The sequence below is a fragment of the Salvelinus sp. IW2-2015 genome, linkage group LG32, assembly GCF_002910315.2.
Source record: "Salvelinus sp. IW2-2015 linkage group LG32, ASM291031v2, whole genome shotgun sequence".
NCBI classification, from domain to species: domain Eukaryota; kingdom Metazoa; phylum Chordata; class Actinopteri; order Salmoniformes; family Salmonidae; genus Salvelinus; species Salvelinus sp. IW2-2015.
In genome coordinates this window covers 14038018-14065699 of record NC_036871.1, presented here as the reverse complement: position 1 = coordinate 14065699, position 27682 = coordinate 14038018, and the positions used below count along the sequence as shown (strand labels likewise).

Below are 27682 nucleotides of genomic sequence, written 5' to 3'. Positions count from 1 at the left end.
TTACTACTAACAGTTTGACCTTTATTGTTAAGTTACAGTAAGAGTAATCTTTATCATCATCATCATCATCATTATCACATTAGTCAGTACAAGAACTACAGAACCTTAAAATGTCTAAAAACATCACAACAAAATTCAAGTCTTCATTGTTTCATTTTCATAGCCTATAACCCTGTGCTGTACTGTGTTGTCTATAGCCCTTAAAAGGTCATTTACCTTTGATGGATGTCTCCTTTGTTTTTACAAGAAAGGGCACACTGTGGTCTAATCGTCTATTGTCATGCTTCCTATTGCTAGATAAGCAGATATCGAAAAACACAAAAACACTGTGTTTAATACTGCGAGGACAGGAGCCAGAAGCTGACGGAAATATCTCAACAAATATCAGCCTGTGAGACATCTGAGATTATACGGCATTAAACCTGACCTGAGGTCATTAAACCTGACCTGCCCATGTATATTATACAGAACTACATATGTTTCTGCTTGTTAGTGTGTTTCCTATTCTGAGAGACAGTGCGGTTTTAACAGCATCTTTCTTTAAAGTAATGTACTGTACATTTATTTTCCATATTTTGAAAATCCCTAGGAACAGGTGTTAGTTCATTAACATTTTTCTACTTATTACACAACCTGCATGACAGTACAGTACAATGACATGCCCCAAGCTAAGTATAAAGCCTGCACAAATCCTATCACAAGGACTACATTCCACCAATAACCCCACTATCACACCAGTAAGAATGCATGACCAATCCAGCGCTTCCATCTAGTATACTACTGTTAGTGTGGATATTGGATCAGAGCCAATCATGTCTCTCCTTCCAGAGCATGGAGACATCTTGTACCAGCCAACAGCAAATGGCTTTGTTCCAGGTCAAAGGTGAAGCCAGCTGGTTGGTCTGTCAGCGCTACCTTCATCAACAGAGTAAAATCGTGCCTTTGTGAGCTCCCTCCAAGTCCAGTAGCTATAAATTGTAACACCAGATAATGTGATTTAACCACAGAAATGTGGACCATTATACTGGTAGGTACAGGTGTGGCTCTACAAAACGTTGGCATTTTTKAGCTAACCTGGTATGTGTATGCCGTCATCTTCTTTTTACAAATCTTAATCGAATCATTAATCGAGACAGGCTTCTGTCATCCTGGCATGCAGCCCTTTGGGGTGGACCCCCCTGTCTCAATCAATGAGAAGATTTGAAAAAGACGAGATGGTGGTKTACACATTGTTGGATTACTTCATGGACCAAACAAACATTTATTTATTTTAACAGAGCATTTTATCGATTCAAATGGACCCCCTGAAACTGGACACAGCCATTTTATGAAATGCCTGTTTCCACGATTCGAGGACGAAGATAGTATCGCAAATAYCAGGTTAGTTGAAAAATCTCCAGCAACATTTTGTACAGCCACTTCTGTAACTACCAATATAGTGGTCCAAATCTGGTGTTACAATCTGTAGCTACCAGTCCAGGGGATTCAATGTAACATAACTTCCAGCCATCCAGCTGATTCAACAAGGCCATTCTCCCTCTCTCCTCCTTTTTCTCGTTTCACTCTCTTTCTCACTATGAAAATAAAAAAAGGGAATATTTTGCAGATGTTGGAACATTCCAGCAATCATGTCGCCGCTACGACTGGGTTTGGAAACAGAGGTAGCGGGTAGAGGAGCAAAGGGTTATTTTTATAAGTCCTATGTTTTGGGTTAGAGTTGTTTGACATTGTGCAATATTAATATTAATATTTTCCACTCTTAAATCCACAAACTATTATCCTGTTTTCTATGTATGCGCTATGATGGTTACAGAGCTAGAAATTACATTTTCAGGCACACTTTATGTCACATAATCCTTATGAATCCTTATACCTGTTACGCGGAGTGGAACCCATTAGCAGACTCAGAYGAGGAGACTGGGATGAAATAACCAAGGTATTTATTGAAACACAGGGGGGAGATGGAGTGCAGGTCATGGGAAGCTCGGGCGGGTTGCTGGAAACCAGGTGAGGATGCTGAGGCTGGAGCGAGAGAGGTTGAGACAGGCTAAGCAGGTCYGGAGGGGATTMCAAGGGGGTAGTAGAGTGGGGAATCCAGGACAGAGTAGTAGAATGACGAGATGTGGGACTGGAGACAGGGACCAGAGTCACAGCGCGCAGAACTGTAGTGGAGAGGAAAACAGCGTCAGGCAAGGAAAACAGGCACAACAGGATCTGAATAGTAACAAACRGCTAGAAACGTAGACTGACTGAGCAGAGATTACGATCTGGCAGCGTGGAAGTGGCAAGGCTGAGTATTTGTAGAGGTCTTGATTATGGAACAGGTTGCAGCTGGTGTGGATCTGCTCTGACTCCAGCACACTTGTCTCCGCCCACACAATCACACGTTGCAGGAGCAGATGTGACAATACCAGAGAACCAACTGGGTCAATAACATTTCGAAATCTGTTGATAAAAACAACATTGCGGCAGGTAGCCTAGCGGTTAAGAGCGTTGGGCCAGTACCGAGCCGACTAGGTGGGGAAAAAACTGTTGATGTGCCCTTGAGCAAGGCACTTAACTCTAGTCGCTCTGGATAAGAATGCCTGCTAAATGACTCAAATGTAAATGTTAGCAAAGACAAAAATAATACAGACTCCAAAAAGATATGGSAACGGTTCTTGTTTTTTTTTAAAGGCACAAAGGAATATCATGGATATAAAATATCACTTATCAGAAGATAAAATCTCTCCTTATGTATTTTGTTAGTGTATTTGTGCTTTTGCTGAATATGCTGGTGTCATGACGTTGCCTGTTTAGGTACATAAAGCCCATTCCCCTCTCCCTGCCACTCCCTGCCTCCCCCTTTCCTCCTTCAACCCATGCTGTTGTCATAGAGAGACGTCGTAAATTCCTGAGAATCTCCTCATGGCCAAACAGTATTAGAGAGAGGGTAAACTTTCAGGACAAAGGAAATTTCTTCCACCTCACAGAGCTTGAGGTACGAACAAATTTCAWKTTCCGGAAAAAGTATAAAAGATCGGTGAAGATTCCAGCTATTAACATGTCCGTTTGTCACCATGTGGGAAACTCATGGGAGACTGTGTGGCTACATTACCATACAGCTGTTTGTATAATAACCTCAGATATGAGGTTTACATCTGAGTGTTGTATAAAATTAATGAGTGAGTATGATACTGTTTGTATAATTGTGTAATATGATTTTGGACTGTTTAATGAAGAAAAATACAAATCCCTTTTGATTTGAACTAAATCCGAGGACCTGCCCCTGAGCCAGTTGGGTCAGACATCCTGGGACAGCMCCTYTCTRCAATCCGAATAAAGACCCAACTCTGAGAAATTATCAGCAGACCATGTTTTTTCTCCATAGGAGGAGAACGAAGGTTAAGTACCATTGCTGAATCTTTAACCATACCACGTGGTTAAACTCTTAGACGAATAAGAACAAGTCTTTGATATTGACTACTAGTCTGCAGCTAGGAATTCGGTATCATTGAACGCGAAGAAAGACAACCGCCGAAACACCCATTCTATAACGAATGTCACTCTGAACTATCCACAATAACCAAGACAGAGACAGAGGAAACTCCAACAGAAACTAACTTTTCTCCAGCGATCAAGACGACACACTGAGCGTAAATATATATATATTGATTGCAATTGTTCCCGAATGAGTGAGCGTTCATGTGTAAAGGATTAGCATGTCAATTGTTATAGTTATGAACTAGTCGACCCACAATTTTCCCTTTGTCTAACAAGCCGCCATGCCGGTTCAGCCCACTAGGGCATATTTCTCCCATCATTTCATGTAACCATTTTAAGTTTGTTTGTTTGTTTATGSATTTCTGTGAATTACTTAGTTAGTAATAAATAAATGATTTAAGACAATTGATGTATGGATGACTCATAGTGAAGACTGGGTTCGTGCAGATAACCAACAATTTACGACGTTTGGAATGAGACTAACGTGAGGTAAAAATAAATAAATCATTAATCAGAAGACTATTGATCAGATATGAAAATATCTGAAAGGTTATATTGGGAAATTATAACTTTGTAATCTGACTACTTTCCCTGGTGCCCCCGAATTCATAGTTAATTAGTTACGTTATTAACCAGTTGATCGCGTAATAACTAATTACAGGAATCTTTGATATAAACTATAAGTCTTCAATTTAATGATAGCAAAGACACGACACTGGTTTTTCTAGTTGGTTATTGTTTGTTGTATTTTATTTGTTGTGGCCCATTGGGCACGTGTATAGTTTGGTATACTGTATGGTTGTTTTGAGTTAAATAGGAAAAAATGAAATAAATGGTCTATACAAAAAATATATATAAAATCACTTATGCAAATTATTTGATGTAATTGTAACAAGCTAAGTTAGTGCATGCAATTATGCAGTACTGTCAAACTTTTAGTATTTCCATGGTAAACAGTATTGACAATTGGCAGACCCATTTAACTACCTGCATTTACAAATGTGCTACAATGTAATTACATGCATTATTACCTTATGATTAACAAGTAATGGTTTGGTAATATAATTTAAGGTATTGCTGAATTGTGCAATTTGAGTCAACAGTCAGGTCCCCTTCAGAACCCCCTTTCTCTATCCCTTCAGAACCCCCTTTCTCTATCCTTCAGAACCCCCTTTCTCTATCACTTAAGAACCCCCTTTCTCTATCCCTTCAGAACCCCCTTTCTCTATCCCTTCAGAACCCCTGTCTCTATCCCTTCAGAACCCCTTTCTCTATCCTTAAAACCCCCCTTGCTCTATCCCGTCAGAACCCCCTTTCTCTATCCCTTGCCAGAACCCCCTTTCTCTATCCCTTCAGAACCCCCTTTCTCTATCCTTAAGAACCCCCTTTCTCTATCCCTTCAGAACCCCCTTTCTCTATCCCTTCAGAACCCCCTTTCTCTATCCCTTTAAACCCCCTTTCTCTATCCCTTATAGAACCCCCTATTCTCTACCTTTCCCTCTTCAGAACCCCCTTCTCTATCCCTTCAGAACCCCCTTTCCTATCCCTTCAGAACCCCCTTTCTCTATCACCTAGAAACCCCCTTTCTCTATCCCTCAGAACCCCTTTCTCTATTCCTTAACAGAAACCCCCTTCTCATCCCTTAAACCCCCTTCTCTATCCCTTCAGAACCCCTTTCTCTATCCCTTCAGAACCCCTTTCTCTATCACTTCTAAGAAACCCCCTTTCTCTACTGCCCTATCTAGAACCCCCTTTCTCTATCCCTTCAGAACCCCCTTTCTCTAATCCCTTCAGAACCCCCTTTCTCTATCCCTAGAACCCCCTTTCTCTATCCCTTCAAACCCCTTTCTCTATCCCTTCAGAACCCCCTTTCTCTATCCTTAGAAACCCCCTTTCTCTATCCCTTCAGAACCCCCTTTCTCTATCCCTTCAGAACCCCCTTTCTCTATCCTAAAACCCCCTTTCTCTATCCCTTCAGAACCCCTTTTTTTTTCTCTATCCCTTTAGAACCCCCTTCTTCTATCCCTTTAGAACCCCTTCTCTTATCCCTCAGAACCCCCTTTCTCTATCCTTAAGAACCCCCTTTCTCTATCCCTTTAAGAACCCCTTTCTCTATCCTTTAGAACCCCCTTCTCTATCCCTTAAGAACCCCCTTTCTCTATCCTTAAGAACCCCCTTTCTCTATCCCTTTAGAACCCCCTTTCTCCTATCCCTTTAGAACCCCCTTTCTCTATCCTTAAGAACACCCCTTTCTCCTATCCCTTAAGAACCCCCTTTCTCTATCCCTTAGAACCCCTTTCTCTATTCCCTTTAGAACCCCCTTTCTCTTATCCCTTTAGAACCCCCTTTCTCTATCCCTTTAGAACCCCCTTTCTCTATCCCTTCAGAACCCCCTTTCTCTATCCCTTCAGAACCCCCTTTCTCTATCCTTCCTTCTTCCTCCTCTATTCCTCCTTTTCCTGGCCCCTCTCAGGTATGGGCAGGTAATATCCCTTACCAAAGAGACAATACTCCACTATCTCTCCCGCATTTCTCTCTGTAGCTACACTGTTTCACAGTGGTGTAAAGTACTTAAGTATGAATACAATAAAGTACTACTTAAATCGTTTTTTGAAAGTATCTGTACTTCACTATTTATATTTTTTATAACTTTTACTCCAAAACATTCCTAAAGAAAATATATTTTTAACTTTTTACTCCCTTACATTTTCCCTGGCACACAAAAGTAGTTTTCTTTAAATCAGGCAGGACAGCAATATGGTGCAATTCACACACATCAATATAACGTGTTGTCATCCCTACTGCCTCTGATCTGTCGGACTCACTAAACACAAATACTGTGTTTGTCATTTATGTCTGAGTGTTGGAGTGTGCCACGGTCTGTCCGTAAATTAAAAAAACATGAAAATTGTGCACTCTTGAAACTGTCTCTTATACACATCTAGATGTGTATAAGAGACAGTGACAATATAGCCCCGATTTCATTTGAAACATGGTTATTTTTGTTGTTGTGGTATAAATGACTTCCCATCAGGTTTGAACCTGGTTTGTGGTTGTGAAGAGCGATGGTATCTAGTAGTCACACAGATGTCATAAACACTTTTGAAAATATCTATACATATATAAAGTACACTCTATATACACAAAAGTATGTAGACACCCCTTCAAATTAGTGGATTTGGCTATTTCAGCCACACCTGTTGCTGACAGGTGTATAAAATTGAGCACACAGCCATGCAATCTCCATAGACAAACATTGGCAGTAGAATGGCTTTACTGAAGAGCTTAGTGACATTCAACGTGACACTGTCATAGGATGCCGGCTTTCTAACAAGTCATTTTATCACATTTCTGCCCTGCTAGAGCTGCCCCGGTCACCTGTAAGTGCTGTTATTGTGAAGTGGAAACATCTAGCAGCAACAACGGCTTGTCTCTTATACACATCTAGATGTGTATAAGAGACAGTTTTACCTCTGGGAAATGCCTGGCCTATTTCTATTAAACTATGACTTCCAGGGCATGACAATATAGCCCCGATTTCATTTGAAACATGGTTATTTTTGTTGTTGTGGTATAAATGACTTCCCATCAGGTTTGAACCTGGTTTGTGGTTGTGAAGAGCGATGGTATCTAGTAGTCACACAGATGTCATAAACACTTTTGAAAATATCTATACATATATAAAGTACACTCTATATACACAAAAGTATGTAGACACCCCTTCAAATTAGTGGATTTGGCTATTTCAGCCACACCTGTTGCTGACAGGTGTATAAAATTGAGCACACAGCCATGCAATCTCCATAGACAAACATTGGCAGTAGAATGGCTTTACTGAAGAGCTTAGTGACATTCAACGTGACACTGTCATAGGATGCCGGCTTTCTAACAAGTCATTTTATCACATTTCTGCCCTGCTAGAGCTGCCCCGGTCACCTGTAAGTGCTGTTATTGTGAAGTGGAAACATCTAGCAGCAACAACGGCTCAGCCACAAAGTGGTAGGCCACAAAAGCTCAGAGAATTGGCCCGGCGAGTTCTGAAGCGCGTAGTGCATAAAAATCATCTGCCCTCGGTTGTAACACTCATTACCGAGTTCCAAACTGCATCTGGAAGCAATGTCAGCACAATAACTGTTCATTGGGAGCTTCATAAAATGGGTTTCCATGGCTAAGCAGCCGCACACAAGCCTAAGATCACCATGCGCAATGCCAACCGTCAGCTGGAGTGGAGTAAAGCTCTGGAGCAGTGGAAACGCTGCAACGGACGAATCTAGGTTTGGAGGATGCCAGGAGAACGCTACCTGCCCCAATGCATAGTGCCAACTGTAAAGTTTGGTGGAAGAGGAATAATGGTCTGGGGCTGTTTGTCATGGTTCAGGCTAGGCCCCTTAGTTCCAGTGAAGGGAAATCTTAATGCTACAGCATACAATGACATTCTAGACCATTCTGTGCTTCCAGCTTTGTGGCAACAGTTTGGGGAAGGCCCTTTCCTGTTTCAGCATGACAATGCCCCCGTGCACAAAGCGAGGTCCATACAGAAATAGTTTGTTGTGGAAGAACTTGACTGGTCTGCACAAAACTCTGATCTCAACTCCATCGAATACCTTTGGATAAATTGGAACGCCGACAGTGCCCGACCTCACTAATTCTCTTGTGGCTGAATGGAAGCAAGTCCCCACAGCAATGTTCCAACATCTAGTGGAAAGCCTTCCCAGAAGAGTGGAGGCTGTTATAGCAGTAAAGGGGAGACCAACTCCATGATTTTGGAATGAGATGTTCGACAAGCAGGTGTCCACATACTTTTGGTCATGTAGTGTATTTAAAAACCATGTACTTGGTATTTACATGGTTGACATTTACCTGTTAAACGTGGGGCTAAAGATCCCCCGTGGAGGATGGACGGGGGAAGGGGGGTGTCACTGGAAGGCAGCCCGGACGGTCCTGTCGCTGAGGGGCTGAGAGGGGCGGAAGTTGTCTCCCAACATCCCGTCGTTCCCCTCAGGTAGATCAGAACCTTTCAGATGGGACCTGAGCCTCCTGAACTCCTCTATCTGGGAGAGATGATGAAAAGAATGGCGAAGGTAAAGAGTGGTGATGGATTAATTAAGATAAGTATTCAGTCTAGTTTTGATCAATGTTCTGTCTAGCTGCACTGCGGCTGCCCTCTGCTCCAGCCTTTACAAACCTAATGTGGATAAAAGCATAAGACATATGTCCATCTTGTGTGGACTAATAAAGTAGAGTGTATTCAGAAAGTATTCAGACTCCTTCACTTTTTCATATTTTGTTACTTTAATTCTATCAATTCTAAAATTGATTAAATTGTTTTTATCCGTCATCAAACTACACACAATACCCATAATGACAAAGCATAAACAGATTAGATTTTTTGTGAATTGATAAAAATGTAATAAAAAGGAAATATGACATTTACATTAGTATTCAGACTCTTTACTCAGTACTTTGTTGAAGAACCTTTGGCAGCGATTACAGCCTCGAGTCTTGTTGGGTATGACGCTACAAGCTTGGCACACCTGTATTTGGGGGGTTTCTCCCATTCTTCTCTGCAGATCCTCTCAAGCTCTGTCAGGTTGGATGGGGAGCGTCAATGCACAGATATTTTGAAGTCTGTCCAGAGATGTTCGATCAGTTCAAGTCCAGGCTCTGGCTGGGCCACTCAAGAGACTTGTCCCAAAGCCACTCCTGCGTTGTCTTGGCTGTGTGCTTAGGGTCATTGTCCTGTTAGAAGGTGAACCTTGGACACAGTCTGAGGTCCTGAGGACTCTGGAGCAGGTTTTCATCAAGGATCTCTCTGTACTTTGCTCCGTTCATCTTTTCCTCGATCCTGACTGGTCTCCCAGTCCCTGCCGCTGAAAAACATCCCCACAGCATGATGCTGCCACCACCATGCTTCACCATAGGGATGGTGCCAGGTTTTCTCCAGATGTGACACTTGGCATTCAGGCCAAAGAGTTCAATCTTGGTTTCATCAAACCCGAGAATCTTGTTTCTCATGGTCTGAGTGTCTTTAGGGTGCCTTTTGGCAAACTCCAAGTAGGCCTTCATGTGCCTTTTACTGAGGAGTGGCTTCTGTCTGGCCACTCTACCATAAAAGCCTGATTGGTGAATTGCTGCAGAGATAGTTGTTCTTCTGGAAGGTTTGCCCATCTCCACAGATGAACTCTGGAGCTCTGTCAGAGTGAACATCGGGTTCTTGGTCACCTCCCTGACCAAAAAAAAATAATTTAATTGATTTTAGAGTAAGACTGTATCGTAACAAATTGTGGAAAAAGTCAAGGGGTCTGAATGCTTTCTGAATGCACTGTATATCTTATATCTGATCTTATTTATTGTTTTCAGTGTTCTGTACATGTTGGCATTCTACTGTATGCTTAGGCTAAGAGCTAATTTCTTCCTGTCCTGGTCTATTTTACAGACCTCTTTCCAGCTGAGTCTGGTCTTGTGTGTGTAGCAGTAAAATGACAGACGTTCTCCGTTAAGATTTTCATTGGGTACTGGACTGGACACCTAGCTCTAAGCTAATAGTTATCTGGTTGGATGGTCAGTCAGACTTTGCCAATGCAGGAGGATAGTGTTTGCCCGAAACAAACAAGACAGATGGATTCAGTAATACAGGATTTTATGAGGCACAGCCAACTAACTACTTGACAACAGTAGAGTTTCATAGAGCTGTCTGCATAAACAGAGCCATTAACAACCATTATCAGATGAATCAATCAATACTGATGACTCATTTACTATCAATAAAATGCACTGAAAGGTGTTTTATTTGTTCTGGCTTCCTTAGATGGTACACATACGGAACATGTTGTACTTTTCATAGTGCTTTTAGTCAGTAGTCAACAGTTATAAAACAATGCTACAGCTGGGAGATGGGAAAATCTACATAGAATATTCCATTGAACAATGATTTACCATCACAGCACAGGTTTAAAGGTGTTCCTAAACAGGCTGCATATTGGGTAACTGCCCTCCAGAGTTTATATAACACTGAATTATAGGATCTCTATGAGCTGTCCTGTGTTATTTACTGTATGTGAATAATTGGTCGCTCAATACGTATGAACAATTCATTAATCACTCTGTTTTTTAGCTTTATGATATTTCAATTCGTGCCTTTGCTCTCCACCATAACCTTTCCGTCCTCTCAAAGGGAGGTGTCTGGCCTTTACATGAAAGGCTTGCTCAGAATCAAAGCCTCTGTAGAAAGTGTGCTGACTTGGAGAACAAACTGTATTGTGCAATGCTGTTGAATCAGAAGTTGGGACCTTGCTTCATAAATATGGGCTTATAAGTGCCAAATCAATCACAACACTGTATTTTACCTTCTAGCAGAACACACACTTCAATGCAGGTAGCTAGAGCAACCTCAATATCTATGAGCTGGTTTGAATAACACTTGGTATAAAAGCAATACGGCCACTTGGAGGGCTAGCAGGTGCCATCACCATTGACATGTGAAGGGATAAGACCTAGGGGTAGGACCTGGGGCAAGGGTCTAGAAGCCAACATTAATCAATTCTTTATTATTTGCCCCTGCTGGTCATCTATGAATATTTGAAGGTCTTGAAAAATGATCTGGCCTTAATGGCCACATGTACTCTAAAAGCATCACCCAGTACAGCCAGAAAAGGTCTGGTTTCTCTCTAGGTTTCTTACTAGGTTCCTGCTGAAAATAAAAGCATAGACCAGCATATGCTGGTGACTAGTGCTGGTTTTGCTGGTGACCAGCCTTCATTGTGTTTTGGACACTTTGATGCTGATGACCAGCTTATGCTGGTATGCTGGTGATGCTGTGATGCTGGCAACCAGCATATCATCATAAGTACCAGCATATGCTGGTCACCAACAAAACAAGCATCAAAGTGCTTAAAGATGCACTATGACGAAATCGCTCCGCCATTTCCTGGTTGCTAAAATTCTAATAGTTTCCCTAATTTCTGTTTATGTGACAAAAATAGTAAGAATCATTGTACCATCTACTGTGAAATATATTTTTCATAACCAAAAATATTGTATTTTCAGCTGTTTGAGGCTGGTATACAAAACCGAAGGATGGCAGACATATACATAGCGCCCACATAGAACAGATCTACCGCTTCTTACTTCCGTTCAATGAGAATGACAGATCTATAACACACATTTCTATGTAAATTTTAGGTTACCCAAAAAGTTACATATTGCAGGTTTAATTACTTAAGACAATACATTACATACATCATAAATGAAGGCCTAGTTTTTCCCTAATACAGTGGCCACATCAGGACTGGAAGTCACATTATGAACTTTAATTCATCCACAATCTGAATTCTGAATGACTACTAATTCCAACTACTAATTCAGATTGGATTAGTTGAAAAAAATTGAATTTATCTTTGTGTCACATGAGATTAATTAATCAGTCAATGTACATGCAAAAACAATCGACCTGCAGGGCCTCCTGAGTGGTGCAGTAGTCTGAGACACTGCATCACTGTGCTAGCTGTGCCACTAGAGATCCTGGTTTGAGTCCAGGCTCTGTCGCAGCTGGCTGCGACCGGGAGACCCATGGGGCGGCCCACAATTGGCCCAGCGTCGTCCGGGTTAGGGGAGGGTTTGGCCGGCTGGGATGTCCTAGTCCCATTGCGCTCTAGCGACTCCTGTGGCGGGCTGGGCGCACGCACGCTGACACGGTCACCAGGTGTACGGTGTTTCCTCCAACATATTGGTGCAGCTGGCTTCCAGGTTAAGTGGGCAGTGTGGCTTAGCTGGGTCGTGTTTCGGAGGACGCACAGCTCTCAACCTTCGCCTCTCCTCAGTCCATACGGGAGTTGCAGCAATGGGACAAGACTGTAACTACCAATTGGATACCATGAAAAAGGGGTAAAAAAAAAACAYATGGAACTGCAATAGAGCATGCTGGAAAATATGATCTTTATGGTTGTGGTTTTGCTTGCTAGACCATGCTGGTCAAACCAGTTTGACAGCTAGACCATTCTGTTCGGCCAGCTATACCATGCTGGGTAGGGTAGGGAGTTTTCCCTAGCCATTGTGCTTCTGCATCTGCAATGCTTGCTCTTTGGGGTTTTAGGATGGGTATCTATAAAGCACTTTGTGAAAACTGCTGATGTAAAATGGGCTGTATAAAATACATTTAATTGATTAATTGAGCCAGACCATTGTGTCAGACGGCCTACCTGTAACTGTGAGATGGTGAGTGGGTAGCGGTACAGGATCCAGGTGACGCTCTCACTACATGGAGGGGTGGTCAGGGAGCCCTCATACACCCAGTAGTCTCTCAGGAGAGGGTCTGGAGGGAGTAACAAACACATGCCCATGTCTTCATCTAATACTGTGTCACACCATACATGCAAGCAGGAATCATACACAATTAGATGAAGGACTCACCAGGAAGTAGTGTGTTGGGATTGAAGCACGGTATGATCTTGGTCTTCCCCTGTACAGATAGGTGAACACACAAAAATATTTGTTGACCTGCTTCGTTTGTAATGTACTGTTTATTTCGCCACCATGTTTGTCATGACTGTATTATTGCAGATCATCTGTATTACTGGAGCTCCTTCTTCACATTCTGCATCAACACTTCACCTGTCTAATCTGAAATGTTTCAGATGGTTTCAAGTCAATCTGGAGCATTGATTCCATCAGGTTTAATTGGAAAATCAACAAATGGATCAATTGCTGCATGCTCCAATCGTTGCAACTCTACTGATTTTCTGTTAACTGCCTAGTTTGATTGTCTATGTACTGTATGTCTTCCTCTATCTCTCAGTTAAGCATTGGGCATCTACCCTGTTAAGGTCATATCAGTAATTTCTCATAACCTCTGTCCTCTCATCACCATGACAACTCATAACCATAACATCATCACCATAACAATATGACTTGGTCAACAATGTGGATGCCAAGATCTTACCTTGTATTGTAGGTCCTGCAGCACTTCTGTTATGGCCTTCAACCCCAGATGCTCCTTCCCTATCTGAAGGAAACAATGTCAAAAAGAGGTCATGAAAGATGGTCCTAACAGATCAACGTAATGTTATGATGTTAACACATCTTAACATGGGGCTGTTGACGTGTTTGGAGCATCCTGGAAGGATGTGAAAATGGTGAAAAAATACTAAATTATCATACTTGAGTAAAAGTTAAGATACTTTAATAAAAATGACTCAACTAAAAGTGAAAGTCACCCAGTAAAATACTACTTCAGTAAAAGTCTAAAAGTATCTGGCTTTAAATATACTTATCAAAGTAAAACTCAATGCTAAAATATACTTAAGTATCAAAAGTAAATGCAATAAATACTTTCAAATTCCTTATATTAAAGGGATACTTTGAGATTTGGGCAATTAGGCCCATTATCTACTTCCCCAGAGTCAGATGAACTTGTGGATACCATTTTTATGTCTCTGGAAGGTAGGTAGAGTTAGTCTCTGGAAGGTAGGTAGAGTTAGTCTCTGGAAGGTAGGTAGAGTTAGTCTCTGGAAGGAAGTAGAGTTAGTCCTCTGGAAGGTAGGTAGAGTTAGTCTCTGGAAGGAAGGTAGAGTTTAGTCCTCTGGAAGGTAGGTAGAGTTAGTCTCTGGAAGGTAGGTAAGTAGTCTCTGGAAGGAGGTAGGTTAGTCCTCTGGAAGGTAGGTAGAGTTAGTCTTGGAAGGTAGGTAGAGTTAGTCTCTGGAAGGAAGGTAGAGTTAGTCTCTGGAAGTAGGTAGAGTTAGTCTCTGGAAGGTAGGTAGAGTTAGTCTCTGGAAGGAAGTAGAGTTAGTCTCTGGAAGGAAGGTAGAGTTAGTCTCTGAAGGTAGGTAGAGTTAGTCTCTGGAAGGAAGGTAGAGTTAGTCTCTGGAAGGTAGGTAGAGTTAGTCTCTGGAAGGAAGGTAGAGTAAGTCTCTGGAAGGTAGGTAGAGTTAGTCTCTGGAAGGTAGGTAAAGTTAGTCTCTGGAAGGAAGGTAGAGTTAGTCTCTGGAAGGTAGGTAGAGTTAGTCTCTGGAAGGTAGGTAGAGTAGTCTCTGGAAGGTAGGTAGAGTTAGTCTCTGGAAGAAGGTAGAGTTAGTCTCTGGAAGGTAGGTAGAGTTAGTCTCTGGAAGGTAAGGTAGAGTTAGTCTCTGGAAGGAAGGTAGAGTTAGTCCTGAGGAGGTAGAGTAGTTCTGGAAGGTAGGTAGAGTTAGTCTCTGGAAGGAGTAGAGTAGTCTCTGGAAGGTAGGTAGAGTTAGTCTCTGGAAGGAGGTAGAGTTAGTCTCTGGAAGGTAGGTAGAGTTAGTCTCTGGAAGGTAGTGAAGTTAGTCTCTGGAAGGAAGGTAGAGTTAGTCTCTGGAGGAAGGTAGAGTTAGTCTCTGGAAGGTAGGTAGAGTTAGTCTCTGGAAGGTAGGTAGAGTTAGTCTCTGGAAGGAGAGGTAGAGTTAGTCTCTGGAAGGTAGGTAGAGTTAGCTCTGGAAGGAAGGTAGAGTTAGTCTCTGGAAGAAAGGTAGAGTTAGTCTCTGGAAGGTAGAGTAGAAGTTAGTCTCTGGAAGGTAGGTAGAGTTAGTCTCTGGAAGGTAGGTAGAGTTAGTCTCTGGAAGGAAGGTAGAGTTAGTCTCTGGAAGGAAGGTAGAGTTAGTTTCACGAGCCAGTGCTAACTAACATTAGCTCAATGACTGGAAGTCTATGGGTATCTGCTAGCCTCCACTCATTGCGCTAACGCTAGTTAACAATTGTGCTAGCGCTAGTAAGCAACTTCCTTCAAATCGCTCGCAGAGACATACAAATGGTATCCACAAGTTAATCTGACTCTGGGGAAGTAGATAAAAGGCTTCATTGCCAAAATCCCGAAGTATCCCAAACCAGACTGCACAATTGTATTTATTATTGTATTTACGGATACACTCCAACACTTAGACATCATTCACAACCCGAAGCATTTGTGTTTTGTAAGTCCGCCTGATCAGAGGCAGTAGGGATGACAACGTGTTCTCTTGATAAGTGTGATAAGTGTGTGAATTAAACAATTTTCCTGTCCTGCTAAGCATTCAAAGTGTAACAAAAGACTTTTGGGTGTCAGAGAAAACGTTTGGGAGTAAAAAAGTACATATTATCTTAACCTCTACGGGATCGGTGTATTATCTTTTACCAGATCTAATGTGTTATATTCTCCTACACTAATTTCATATTTCCACAAACGTCAAAGTGTTTCCTTTCAAATGGTATCAAGAATATGCATATCCTTGCCTCAGGACCTACAGACAGTTAGATTTGGGTATGTAAATTTAGATGAAAATGGGAAAAAGTGTCAGATCCTTTTAAGGAATGAAGTGAAGTAAAAGTAAAAATGAAGTGAAGTAAAAATACTTAAGTAGTACTTCAAAAATATTTTTACTTAGTTACTTTACACCACTAAGTGTTTGTCCATTCATATATTCAGTCATTGCCTCAAGCTAGTTCATATCAGTCAAATGTTATCATGGTTATTTCAATGTGGTGGTTTTTCTCAGTACAATAAAAAAAATGTATATTTAGTGTCAAAGCTTTAGTGTCAAAGCTGATATGAATATGATATGATATAAATTACAGTAATAATAAACCAAGTGCCTAACAAAACCATACAGAGCATGAGAAGAGGGGATTCGCATATGACTATAGACTGAGACCAAAGCAAACAATACCTGCACAAACAGAGCGATGATGAGAACTCCGTTCTTCTTACCCAGGGCTTCCTCCACACTGTTGAACAGGGTTGTGTTCCAGTGGATCAGATGGAGCTGGGGGGGAAGCGCATGTATTGTATTGTACAATATTATAGTGAAGCTGATCACAAAAAAGATTAACCACATACAGTATGATATTCAGGTAAAGAAAGAAAGAGAAAGAAAGAAAGAAAGAAAATGAAAGAAAGAAAGTAAATGAAAGAAGTATGGGCAGAGGGAGGCTGCAGAAGACAGGGCCGAGACAGAGCAGGTGTACGGGACGTAAGGGCACTCTACAGTTTGAAATAGAGCACAAAACACCTTTGATAGAAAAGGAAGCTTATAAAGCCAAACCACCATTGGCATAGCCTCTTCAGGCCCTTTCAAACGCGTCAATGGCCTGAGTGATGTGTAAATATATGTAACAAAGTAATGAGCTTTAAAAGCCCTGACCCGAAGTAACCTGTTTTTATGTGAATATAACAAGTCCCTCTTTCTCAAGGCCATCAGACTGTTAAATAGCCATCACTAGCACAGAGAGGCTGCTGCCTACATACACAGACTGAAATCATTGGCCACTTTAATAAATGGAACACTAGTCACTTTAATAATGTCACTTTAATAATGTTTACATTTCTTGCATTACTCATCTCATATGTACAGTTGAAGTCGGAAGTTTACATACACCTAAACTCAGTTTTTCACAATTCCTGACATTTAATCCAAAGTAACAATTCCCTGTTTAGGTCAGTTAGGATCACCACTTTATTTTAAGAATGTGAAATGTCAGAATAATAGTAGGGAGAAAGATTTATTTCAGCTTTTATTTCTCACATCACATTCCCAGTGGGTCAGAAGTTTACATACTCAATTAGTATTTGGTAGCATTGCCTTTAAATTGTTTAACTTGGGTCAAACATTTCACGTAGCCTTCCACAAGCTTCCCACAATAAGTTGGGTGAATTTTGGCCCATTCCTCCTGACAGAGGTGGTGTAACTGAGTCAGGTTTTTAGGCCTCCTTGCTCACACATGCTTTTTCAGTTCTGCCCACAAATTTCCTATGGGATTGAGGTCAGTGCTTTGTGATGGCCACTCCAATACCTTGACTTTGTTGTCCTTAAGCCATTTTGCCACAACTTTGGAAGTATGCTTGGGGTCATTGTCCATTTGGAAGACCCATTTGCAACCAAGCTTTAACTTCCTGACTGATGTCTTGAGATGTTGCTTCAATATATCCACATCATTTTCCTCCCTCATGATGCCATCTATTTTGTGAAGTGCACCAGTCCCTCCTGCAGCAAAGCACCCCCAACATGATGCTGCCACACCGTGCTTCACGGTTGGGGTGGTGTTCAATGGCTTGCAAGCCTCCTCCTTTTTCTCCAAACATAAAGATGGTCATTATGGCCAAACAGTTATATTTTTGTTTCATCAGACCAGAGGACATTTCTCCAAAAAGTACGATCTTTGTCTCCATGTGCAGTTGCAAACCGTAGTCTGGCTATTTTTGGCAGTTTTGGAGCAGTGGCTTCTTCCTTGCTGAGCGGTCTTTCAGGTTATGTCGATATATGACTCGTTTTACTGTGGATATAGATACTTTTTTAACTGTTCCTCCAGCATCTTCACAATGTCATTTGCTGTTGTTCTGGATTGATTTGCACTTTCGCACAAAGTACATTCATCTTTTGGAGACAGAACGCGTCCTCTTCCTGAGCGGTATGATGGCTGCGTGGTCCCATGGTGTTTATACTTGCGTACTATTGTTTGTACAGATGACCATGGTACCTTCAGGCGTTTGGAAATTGCTCCAAGGATGAATCAGACTTGTGGAAGTCTCCAATTTTTTTTCTGAGGACTTGGCTGATTTCTTTTGAATTTCCCATGATGTCAAGCAAAGAGGCACTGAGTTTGAAGGTAGGCCTTGAAATACAATCTAGAAGAAAAAGAAACGCACACCTATTTAGGCGAGGTGCTGGCTAGTGGATAGAAAACTTGAAAATAAAGGAGAGCCGCACACTCTAGGAGCTCAGATGCAAAAATGTAATAGCCAACGTTTCGACGGGCAAGCTGTCTTCATCAGGGTATAATCACAAACACTGCAGGGTGACTCGTTTATATAGTGTCAAAAGACACTCAGGTGTCTGTAATCATGGCCAAGCGTGGTTTAATATCATTGGTTAATTCTCAAATATTAAAATGGCATACAAAGAACAGCATACAAAAAACAAATGGATAGCATACGATCATAGATTCATTTTAGACTACACAAGCTTACAAACAATTACAATGGCAAAAGTCACAATAATCACAAGAATGGCTTCAGATTAAAGTCTACGTTGAGACCGAAGGCCTTGAAATACATCCACAGGTACATCTCCAAAACTACTCAAATGATGTCAATTAGCCTATCAGACGCTTCTAAAGCCATGACATCATTTTCTGGAATTTTCCAAGCTGTTTAAAGGCACAGTCAACTTAGTGCATGTAAACGTCTGACCGACTGGAATTGTGATACAGTGAATTATTAGTGAAATAATCTATCTGTAAACAATTGTTGGAAAAATGACTTGTGTCATGCACAAAGTAGATGTCCTAACCGACTTGCCAAAACTATTTGTGGAGTGGTTGAAAAACGAGTTTTAATGACTCCAACCTACAGTGGGGCAAAAAAGTATTTAGTCAGCCACAATTGTGCAAGTTCTCCACTTAAAAAGATGAGAGAGGCCTGTAATTTTTATCATAGGTACACTTCAACTATGACAGACAAAATTAGAAAACAAATTCCAGAAAATCACATTGTAGGATTTTTTATGAATTTATTTGCAAATTATGGTGGAAAATAAGTATTTGGTCAATAACAAAGTTTCTCAATAGTTTGTTACATACCCTTTATTGGCAATGACAGAGGTCAAACGTTTTTTGTAAGTCTTCACAAGGTTTTCCCACACTGTTGCTGGTATTTTGGCCCATTCCTCCATGCAGATTCCTCTAGAGCAGTGATGTTTTGGGGCTGTTGCTGGGCAACACGGACTTTCAACTCCTCCAAAGATTTTCTATGGGTTGAGATCTGGAGACTGGCTAGGCCACTCAAGGACCTTGATGCGTCTTACGAAGCCACTCCTTCGTTGTCCGGCGGTGTGTTTGGGATCATTGTCTATGCTGAAGACCCAACAACGTTTCATCTTCAATGCCCTTGCTGATGGAAGGAGGTTTTCACTCAAAATCTCACGATACATGGCCCCATTCATTCTTTCCTTTACATGGATCAGTCGTCCTGGTCCCTTTGCAGAAAACAGCCCCAAAGCATGATGTTTCCACCCCCATGCTTCACAGTAGGTATGGTGTTCTTTGGATGCAACTCAGCATTCTTTGTCCTCCAAACACGACGAGTTGAGTTTTTACCAAATAGTTCTATTTTGGTTTCATCTGACATTCTCCAATCTTCTTCTGGATCATCCAAATGCTCTCTAGCAACCTTCAGACGGGCCTGGACATGTACTGGCTTAGACAGGGGGACACGTCTGGCACTGCAGGATTTGAGTCCCTGGCGGCGTAGTGTGTTACTGATGGTAGGCTTTGTTACTTTGGTCCAGCTCTCTGCAGGTCATTCACTAGGTCCCCCCGTGTGGTTCTGGGATTTTTGCTCACCGTTCTTGTGATCATTTTGACCCCACGGGGTGAGATCTTGCGTGGAGCCCCAGATCGAGGGAGATTATCAGTGGTCTTGTATGTCTTCCATTTCCTAATAATTGCTCCCACAGTTAATTTCTTCAAACCAAGCTGCTTACCTATTGCAGATTCAGTCTTCCCAGCCTGGTGCAGGTCTACAATTTTGTTTCTGGTGTCCTTTGACAGCTCTTTGGTCTTGGCCATAGTGGAGTTTGGAGTGTGACTGTTTGAGTTTGTGGACAGGTGTCTTTTATACTGATAACAAGTTAACAGGTGCCATTAATACAGGTAACGAGTGGAGGACAGAGGAGCCTCTTAAAGAAGAAGTTACAGGTCTGTGAGACAGAAATCTTGCTTGTTTGTAGGTGACCAAATACTTATTTTCCCCATAATTTGCAAATAAATTCATTAAAAATCCTACAATGTGATTTTCTGGATTTTTTTTCTCATTTTGTCTGTCATAGTTGAAGTGTCTATGGTGAAAATTACAGGCCTCTCTCATTATTTAAGTGGGAGAACTTGCACAATTGGTGGCTGACTAAATACTTTTTTGCCCACTGTAAGTGTATGTAAACTTCCGACTTCAACTGCATATACTGCATTCTGTACTTTTCTACTGTATCGTAGTCTATGCCGCTCTGACATTTCTTGTCCAAATATTTATATATTCTTTATTCCATTCTTTACTTAGATTTGTGTGTTATTGGGTTATTTTGTGAAATTGTTAGATATTACTTGTTAGATATTGCTGCACTGTCAGAACTAGAAGCACAAACATTTCACTACACCCGCACCATATCTGCTAAAAACACGTGTATGTGACAAATAAAATTTGATTTGATTTGTAACAGTGGCCTCCAACTTAAATAAACATGGTCAGGGCCTTGAAGCGGACAGTGTGTGTGTGTGTGTGTGTGGTGGTGTGTGGTGTGTGTGTGTGTGTGTGTGTGGTGTGTGTGTGTGTGGTGTGTGTGTGTGTGTATGTGTGTGTGTGCGTGCGTGTGTGTGTGTGTGTGTTTGGCCGAGACCCATACCTCCATGGGAAGGCCTTAAGTTGACGGTGTGTTCTGAGCCCCGCTGGTTCTCTTTGCCCCAGTGGAAGCGCACCTCATGCAGCTCGTACTCATGATCAATTTGCAACGGTCCACAGTTACCACTGCAGACAGGAAACCCAGAGCATCATGGGAGAGCAGACACAGGAAATGCAGACCACATCAGATGATCTTGCGTTTTGAATGTAGGCTTGAATTCTGATTAAACTCTGAAGTGTATGTGCATGTCCCTTGCAGCACACAGTCATTGACTCAACTTTCTGGGGTCACGGCTAATGTAAGATCATTGAAAAAGTGCATTCAAGATCATTACTATAGTGGAGGGTTGACATAAATTCCACCTATGAATTGCTTTTATGTGTACCATGGTAATGTTAAATTAACTTTTTGGATGTGTGTTCTGCACCTGATTTGGACCTCAGCATGATGCGTATGGTGTGTCCATCGTTGATGACCTCACAGTCCCGACACACAACGTAGTTGGGTGTTAGCCCCACGTCCAGGAGCAAGGGGTCATAACGCGCCTCCCGGGAGTTCAGGTTGATGGGTGACTGGTACTCCCCATTGGCATCAGGGAACAGCAAACCCCACTCTACACCTGAAAACACGCACAACTTAGACTTACACTCAACGTCACTGACGCTTGCGTAAAGTTACAACTTCTGGGCTCTGGCATGCAGTGAGATCTCCATGCAGAGGCCTCCATGCACTGAGATCTCCATGCAGAGGCCTCCATGCAGTGCGTGGTGAATTCACAAAGTGGTGACAGAGTATGTCTAGTGTAGTGTAAATCCAGCCATTGAATACGCAAGCAGCATTAACAAAGTGTATAAGTGAGGACGCACTAATGTGTGCACATGCACACACACACACAGAGACACACGCATACACACGCACACCACACACACTGGAGTTAAAGAGTTCACCAATTCCTCAGTGTCACTGCGCTGAGCAGTTGGGGAGTCGGTACCAAGAATAACTGTCACCAGAGGGACACAAGGACGCTCTAGTTCGTGTTTCTTCCCACCTCTCACACTTTCTTTCTCACTTTTATATCTCCCTTTTTTCCCCTCTATTTCTTACACTGTTAGTCCCACATCTCTCCATTCTGTGTGTAAATGGTTTGTGAAAAAAATCCTCATTATTATATTCTCACATCTTTTCACACTCTGTAAGAGCACTCTGTTAGCTAGCTGTCTTAGGTCTCTGGTCTTTCCATACCATGCCCTGAATTATTTCATAGTTATTTCATATCACTCTGCTGTATGTGCAGAGAGAGTGCAAAACACAATTAATCGAATCAGATTTGAGATCAAATCTGTCAGGGACACACCCTTCTTGCAAACTATTACAGACTACAAAGGGACGCACAGCCGCGAGCTGCCCAGTGACACGAGCCTACCAGACGAGCTAAATCACTTCTATGCTCGCTTCTAGGCAAGCAACACTAAGGCATGCATGAGAGCATCAGCTGTTCCGGACGACTGTGTGTTCACGCTCTCCGTAGCCGACATGAGTAAGACCTTAAAACAGGTCAACATACACAAGGCTGCGGGGCCAGACGGATTACCAAGACGTGTGCTCCGGGCATGTGCTGACCAACTGGCAGTGTCTTCACTGACATTTTCAACATGTCCCTGATTGAGTCTGTAATACCAACATGTTTCAAGCAGACCACCATAGTCCCTGTGAACACAAAGGCAACCTGCCTAAATGACTACAGACCCGTAGCACTCACATCCGTGGCCATGAAGTGCTTTGAAAGGTTGGTAATGGCTCACATCAACACCATTATCCCAGAAACCCTGCACCCAAATTTGCATACCGCCCAAACAGATCCACAGATGATGCAATCTCTATTGCACTCCACACTGCCCTTTCCCACCTGGACAAAAGGAACACTTCTGTGAGAATGTTTTTCATTGACTACAGCTCAGCGTTCAACACCATAGCACCCTCAAAGCTCATCGCTAAGCTAAGGATCCTGGGACTAAAYACCTTCCTCTTCAACTGGATCCTGGACTTCCTGACGGGCCGCCCCCAGGTGGTGAGGGTAGGTAGCAACACATCTGCCACGCTGATCCTCAACACTGGAGCTCCCCAGGGGTGTGTGCTCAGTTCCCTCCTGTACTCCCTGTTCACCCACGACTGCATGGCCAGGCACGACTCCAACACCATCATTAAGTTTGCAGATGACACAACAGTGGTAGGCCTGATCACCAACAACGACGAGACAGCCTATAGGGAGGAGGTCAGAGACCTGGCCGGGTGGTGCCAGAATAACAACCTGTCCCTCAATGTAACCAAGACTAAGGAGATGATTATGGACTACAGGAAAAGGAGGACTGAGCACGCCCCCATTCTCATCGACGGGGCTGTAGTGGAGCAGGTTGAGAGCTTCAAGTTCCTTGGTGTCCACATCAACAACAAACTAGAATGGTCCAAACACACCAAGACAGTCGTGAAGAGAGCACGACAAAGCCTCAGGAAAGTAAAAAGAGTTGGCATGGGTCCTCAGATCCTCAAAAGGTTCTACAGCTGCTACATCGAGAGCATCCTGACTGGTTACATCACTGCCTGGTACGGCAATTGCTCGGCCTCTGACCGCAAGGCACTACAGAGGGTAGTGCGTACGGCCCAGGACATCGCTGGGGCTAAGCTGCCTGCCATCCAGGACCTCTACAGCAGGCAGTGTCAGAGGAAGGCCCTAAAAATTGTCAAAGACCCCAGCCACCCCGTCATAGACTGCTCTCTCTACTACCGCATGGCAAGCGGTACCGGAGTGCCAAGTCTAGGACAAAAAGGCTTCTCAACAGTTTTTACCCCCAAGCCATAAGACTCCTGAACAGGTAATCAAATGGTTACCCGGACTATTTGCATTGTGAGCCCCCCCACCCCAACCCCTCCTTTTATGCTCCTGCTAGTCTCTGTTTATCATATATGCATAGTCACTATAACTATACACTCATGTACATCCTTCCTCAATTGGGCCGACCAATCACTGCTCCCGCACATTGGCTAACCGGGCTATCTGCATTGTGTCCCACCCACCACCCGCCAACCCCTCTTTTACGCTACTGCTACTCTATGTTCATCATATATGCATAGTCACTTTAACCATATCTACATTTACATACTACCTCAATCAGCCTGACTAACCGGTGTCTGTATGTAGCCTTGCTACTTTTATAGCCTCGCAACTGTATATTGCCTGTCTTTTTTACTGTTGTTTGTATTTCTTTACCTACCAATTGTTCACCTAATACCTTTTTTGCACTATTGGTTAGAGCCTGTAAGTAAGCATTTCACTTTAAGGTCTACACCTGTTGTATTCGGCGCACGTGACAAATAAACTCTGATTTGATTTGATTTGATTCCACAGTGTCTCTTCCTCTAGTCCCATGATGGGGGACATAAACGGGATCAAAGCTCTCCCTTCATACATCACTGACCCAATCTAAATACAGACCCACTCTGAAGTGTCTGACCTCCTACACGCGTACTTAGCCTTGTAATTAAGATGATGAAACCATGGCTTTGAATCGCAGAGGGAGCACATAGCACAAAAACATGCTTTCTGAAGCAAAGCCAGGAGTTAGTAAATGAAGCGGCTAATGTGTTATGACTACAGACAACTCCCCTCTCCTCCTTTAGTGTATGGATGACTTTATCCCCTACCAACAAGATGAACAAATGTTTTCTCAAGTCAACACCAATAACAATATGACTATTAGAGTCACTAAAAGGTCAGCTCTTGACTTAGATGTTACAATCTCTCAGGTTCTTTTCCCAGTTACTGGAAACCTTGACCCTATTACCCTAAGAGCCCAGAGGCAAATTTGAGACACACAAAGCACACAATGGAGCCCTGGACAGGAGCTGGTAAAGCTCAAAACCATGAAAGCATGGTAGCTAGACCACTACTCTCTTAGAATACCAAATCATTGGTGTGACTTCCAGAATCTTAAGTTCAGTTCGAGACAGCTAATTTGCATGATCAAGTTACCCCAATAAGGAGTGCATTGATCAAATGACCCTACCTTCTTTAAGTTCTTTACCTACTGTATGTTGTGTGAGAGGAGAGGAGAGAGAGCGAGGAGAGAGAGAAGAGAGAGGAAGAGAGAGAGAGAAGAGAGAGAGAGAGAGAGAGAGAGAGAGAGAGAGAGGAGAGAGAGAGAGAGAGAGAGGAGAGAGAGAAGGAGAGAGAGAGAGGGAGAGAAGAGAGGAGAGAGAGAAGAGAGAAGAGAGAAGAAGACGAAGAGGAGAGAGAGAGAGAGAAGAAGAAAAGACAGAGAGACATTCTTCTCTTCGTGTTATATCTGTGAAAGAGAGTACTACATTCCCATATCAATGCATGTGTTTGGTGCCAAAATGGGGAAGAAAATTGTGTTTTTGTGTGAGAAATAGAGTGAAAGGAAACAAAGTGATACTAAAACCTCCAACATCCCTTACCTTCTTGATATCCCCAGTCCAATTCATCCTTCCCAGGGTAGTAGTCTGACTCCTCAATCACACTGTCTGCCATGGCTGTGGCAGTATGGAACAAGTCTTCTCACTTAACACACTTGCTTTGATTTGAAGTCAAAGTCACACTCTGGCTTTTGTTCTTATCTGTCTTCTTTTTGGTTTCTTCCTTCCTTCCTTTCTTTGTGTGGTAGGAGGGTTTTCTGTCAGATGCCAGTGACTATGAAGAGCCTGTCTTCAGTGAGGTGCTGCAGTACGGGCTGGTACAGCGGTTCAGCTCCAAATACTGATGAAGCTGATGAGGCTCAGTCCTTCAAATAGGAGAGAGTGAGTGTCCCAAAAAACTCTCTCTCTCTCTCTCTCTGTGTGTGTGTGTGTGTGTGATCCAGGCTGCAGTGTAGACTCTCCAACTGTAGGTCAGTGCAAGCAGCTAAGAGTTTCACAACTCTCTCTAAGCACCAGCAGCCCACAGGTCCCCACCCCACACATACAGAGTAAGCTTGGATTGGATGAGTCAAGTGCCTGTGCAAATCTCATTTGGAGCACCTTTTAAACAGCACAGCATTTCAACAATGGTGTATATGGGAGGGGGGGGGGGGGGGGGGAGGGGGGGGGGGGGGGGGGCAGAAGGTCAGAATTATATTTCTGCCTGGGGTGAAGGGTGAAGGAAACGGGGAGTGGTAGTGAAAGCACTACTCCCCGTGAGAGGCGGGAGAGGTGGAGAGCTTTGCAGAGGGGTTACTGTTAGGAACAGATATTATGATCCTGATGTTTTTGAGGTAAAGAAAGTGCCAGTCAGCATTTCATTATTAGACTGTGATCTAGTTTTCCAGATTTGTCTTACCTCTGAGAGATTACAGGTTCATTTTTTGCATTTATTTTTTCAAAGAGAACAGATTAACAATATCATTGGAAATGTAAGGTTTATGTAATATTGGTGTCAAATATTTCATGTGAACCTCCCTTTGGAATTTGAAAGTTCTTTACTGGCTAGGTTTTTTGTTTTTTCTATCAGCAAATAGTAAACCAATAATGTATTTCTCAATAGATACGAAGTATATTGTCATTCTCAATAGAGCTTACAGAGTAGAACTGACCAGTACTGTTCTGGCACGATAATATATATCCCGTGTCTTATTCCTGTCCCAAAGTGTAGAATTTGTCCAAAGGGTTTAAGACTGATTAATTGCTTTATATTCTGTAAAAGGAAACCACATTGACCCTCATTTCTCATTTCCTAAATTGAATACATTGCATAACCCACTCTGTCAGAATATTCACAATGAGGTCATTTCGATCCCAGAGGACCAGATATGATGCTAAAACAATTGGGTTTTAAATAGCATGACTTTTAGCATAATAACCCTGTTCAGCAGCAAATAAATCATGAACATAGTTGACACGGGTCTTCTTTTCTTTCTTTTCTAATTTTGACTTTTTCATAAAGTTTTATATTATTGCATATTTTTCTCATATTCTTTGTTGATTTATTAGTACCATTTTTCCGTTCAGGCCTAATTAGTCTACATTTTCTTTAGTCATTATTGGTCATTCATATATACTTACTATGTCTATTAGTATTATAGTATAGTATATAGACTCTCAACTCCTGTCCAAGGCTCCTTTTTCAATTTGGATCGCAAATCAATAACGACACTGCCCTCTAGTGGACACTAAAGGATCTTGCAGAACACTTATCTTGCTGAGTATGATTGACTGTAAATGATGAGTTCCACCAGCGATTGGATGTTTGACATAACACTACACAGCTGATTCAAATTATCAAAGCTTGCTGCTTTGATTCAGCTGTGTCGTGTTAGGGCAAAAACCAAAACGTGCACCCCTTGGGGTCCCCAGGCCCGAGTTTGGGAAAACCTGAGTTAAGTTCTTTAGAAAAAATATTTAACTCTTTTGTATCTCTTTATTTGTAATGTTGTATGAAATTAGTTCGATCATTTTCAATTGGTCATTTTAGTTTGTTACAGTAAATATTATAATATACACACACTCAGTGTTTCAATAGGCCAATTTTTTTTCTATGCCTCTGTTCACTGATTATAACTTGTGACGCAAAGAGTGGCTAAAATATGGTTATGACGTTTCATGGGACAACGCACACTATAAGTACTGTCCTGCTTTGATATCATCAGGGCCAAATGACACACCTGCGGGGTGAGGCCAACTCAAATTCAATTAAAATTAATTATTTGAATTTTTTTAATTCGGAATTGACCCAAAAAATTAATTTGAATTGGCCACACCTCAAAGGAAGCATAATTTGAATTGAATTTGAATGAAAGGAAGTGTAATTTCATTAAAACCATTTCAAATCTTTTCAA

At 42.2% G+C, this 27682-nt stretch overlaps 1 protein-coding gene across 1 annotated transcript; it reads right to left on the bottom strand.

Moving 5' to 3' along the window:
- On the bottom strand, positions 1 to 25758 carry LOC111956303 (carbonic anhydrase-related protein-like). The gene is given in 10 exon segments (XM_023976755.2): positions 1 to 2162; positions 8344 to 8534; positions 12681 to 12793; positions 12892 to 12940; positions 13421 to 13483; positions 16137 to 16243; positions 20871 to 20975; positions 20978 to 20983; positions 21286 to 21477; positions 25332 to 25758. Coding segments are annotated over 9 exon segments (843 nt in total). The 5' UTR covers positions 25405 to 25758; the 3' UTR covers positions 1 to 2162; positions 8344 to 8399.
- Between the last annotated feature and the right edge of the window lie 1924 nt (positions 25759 to 27682).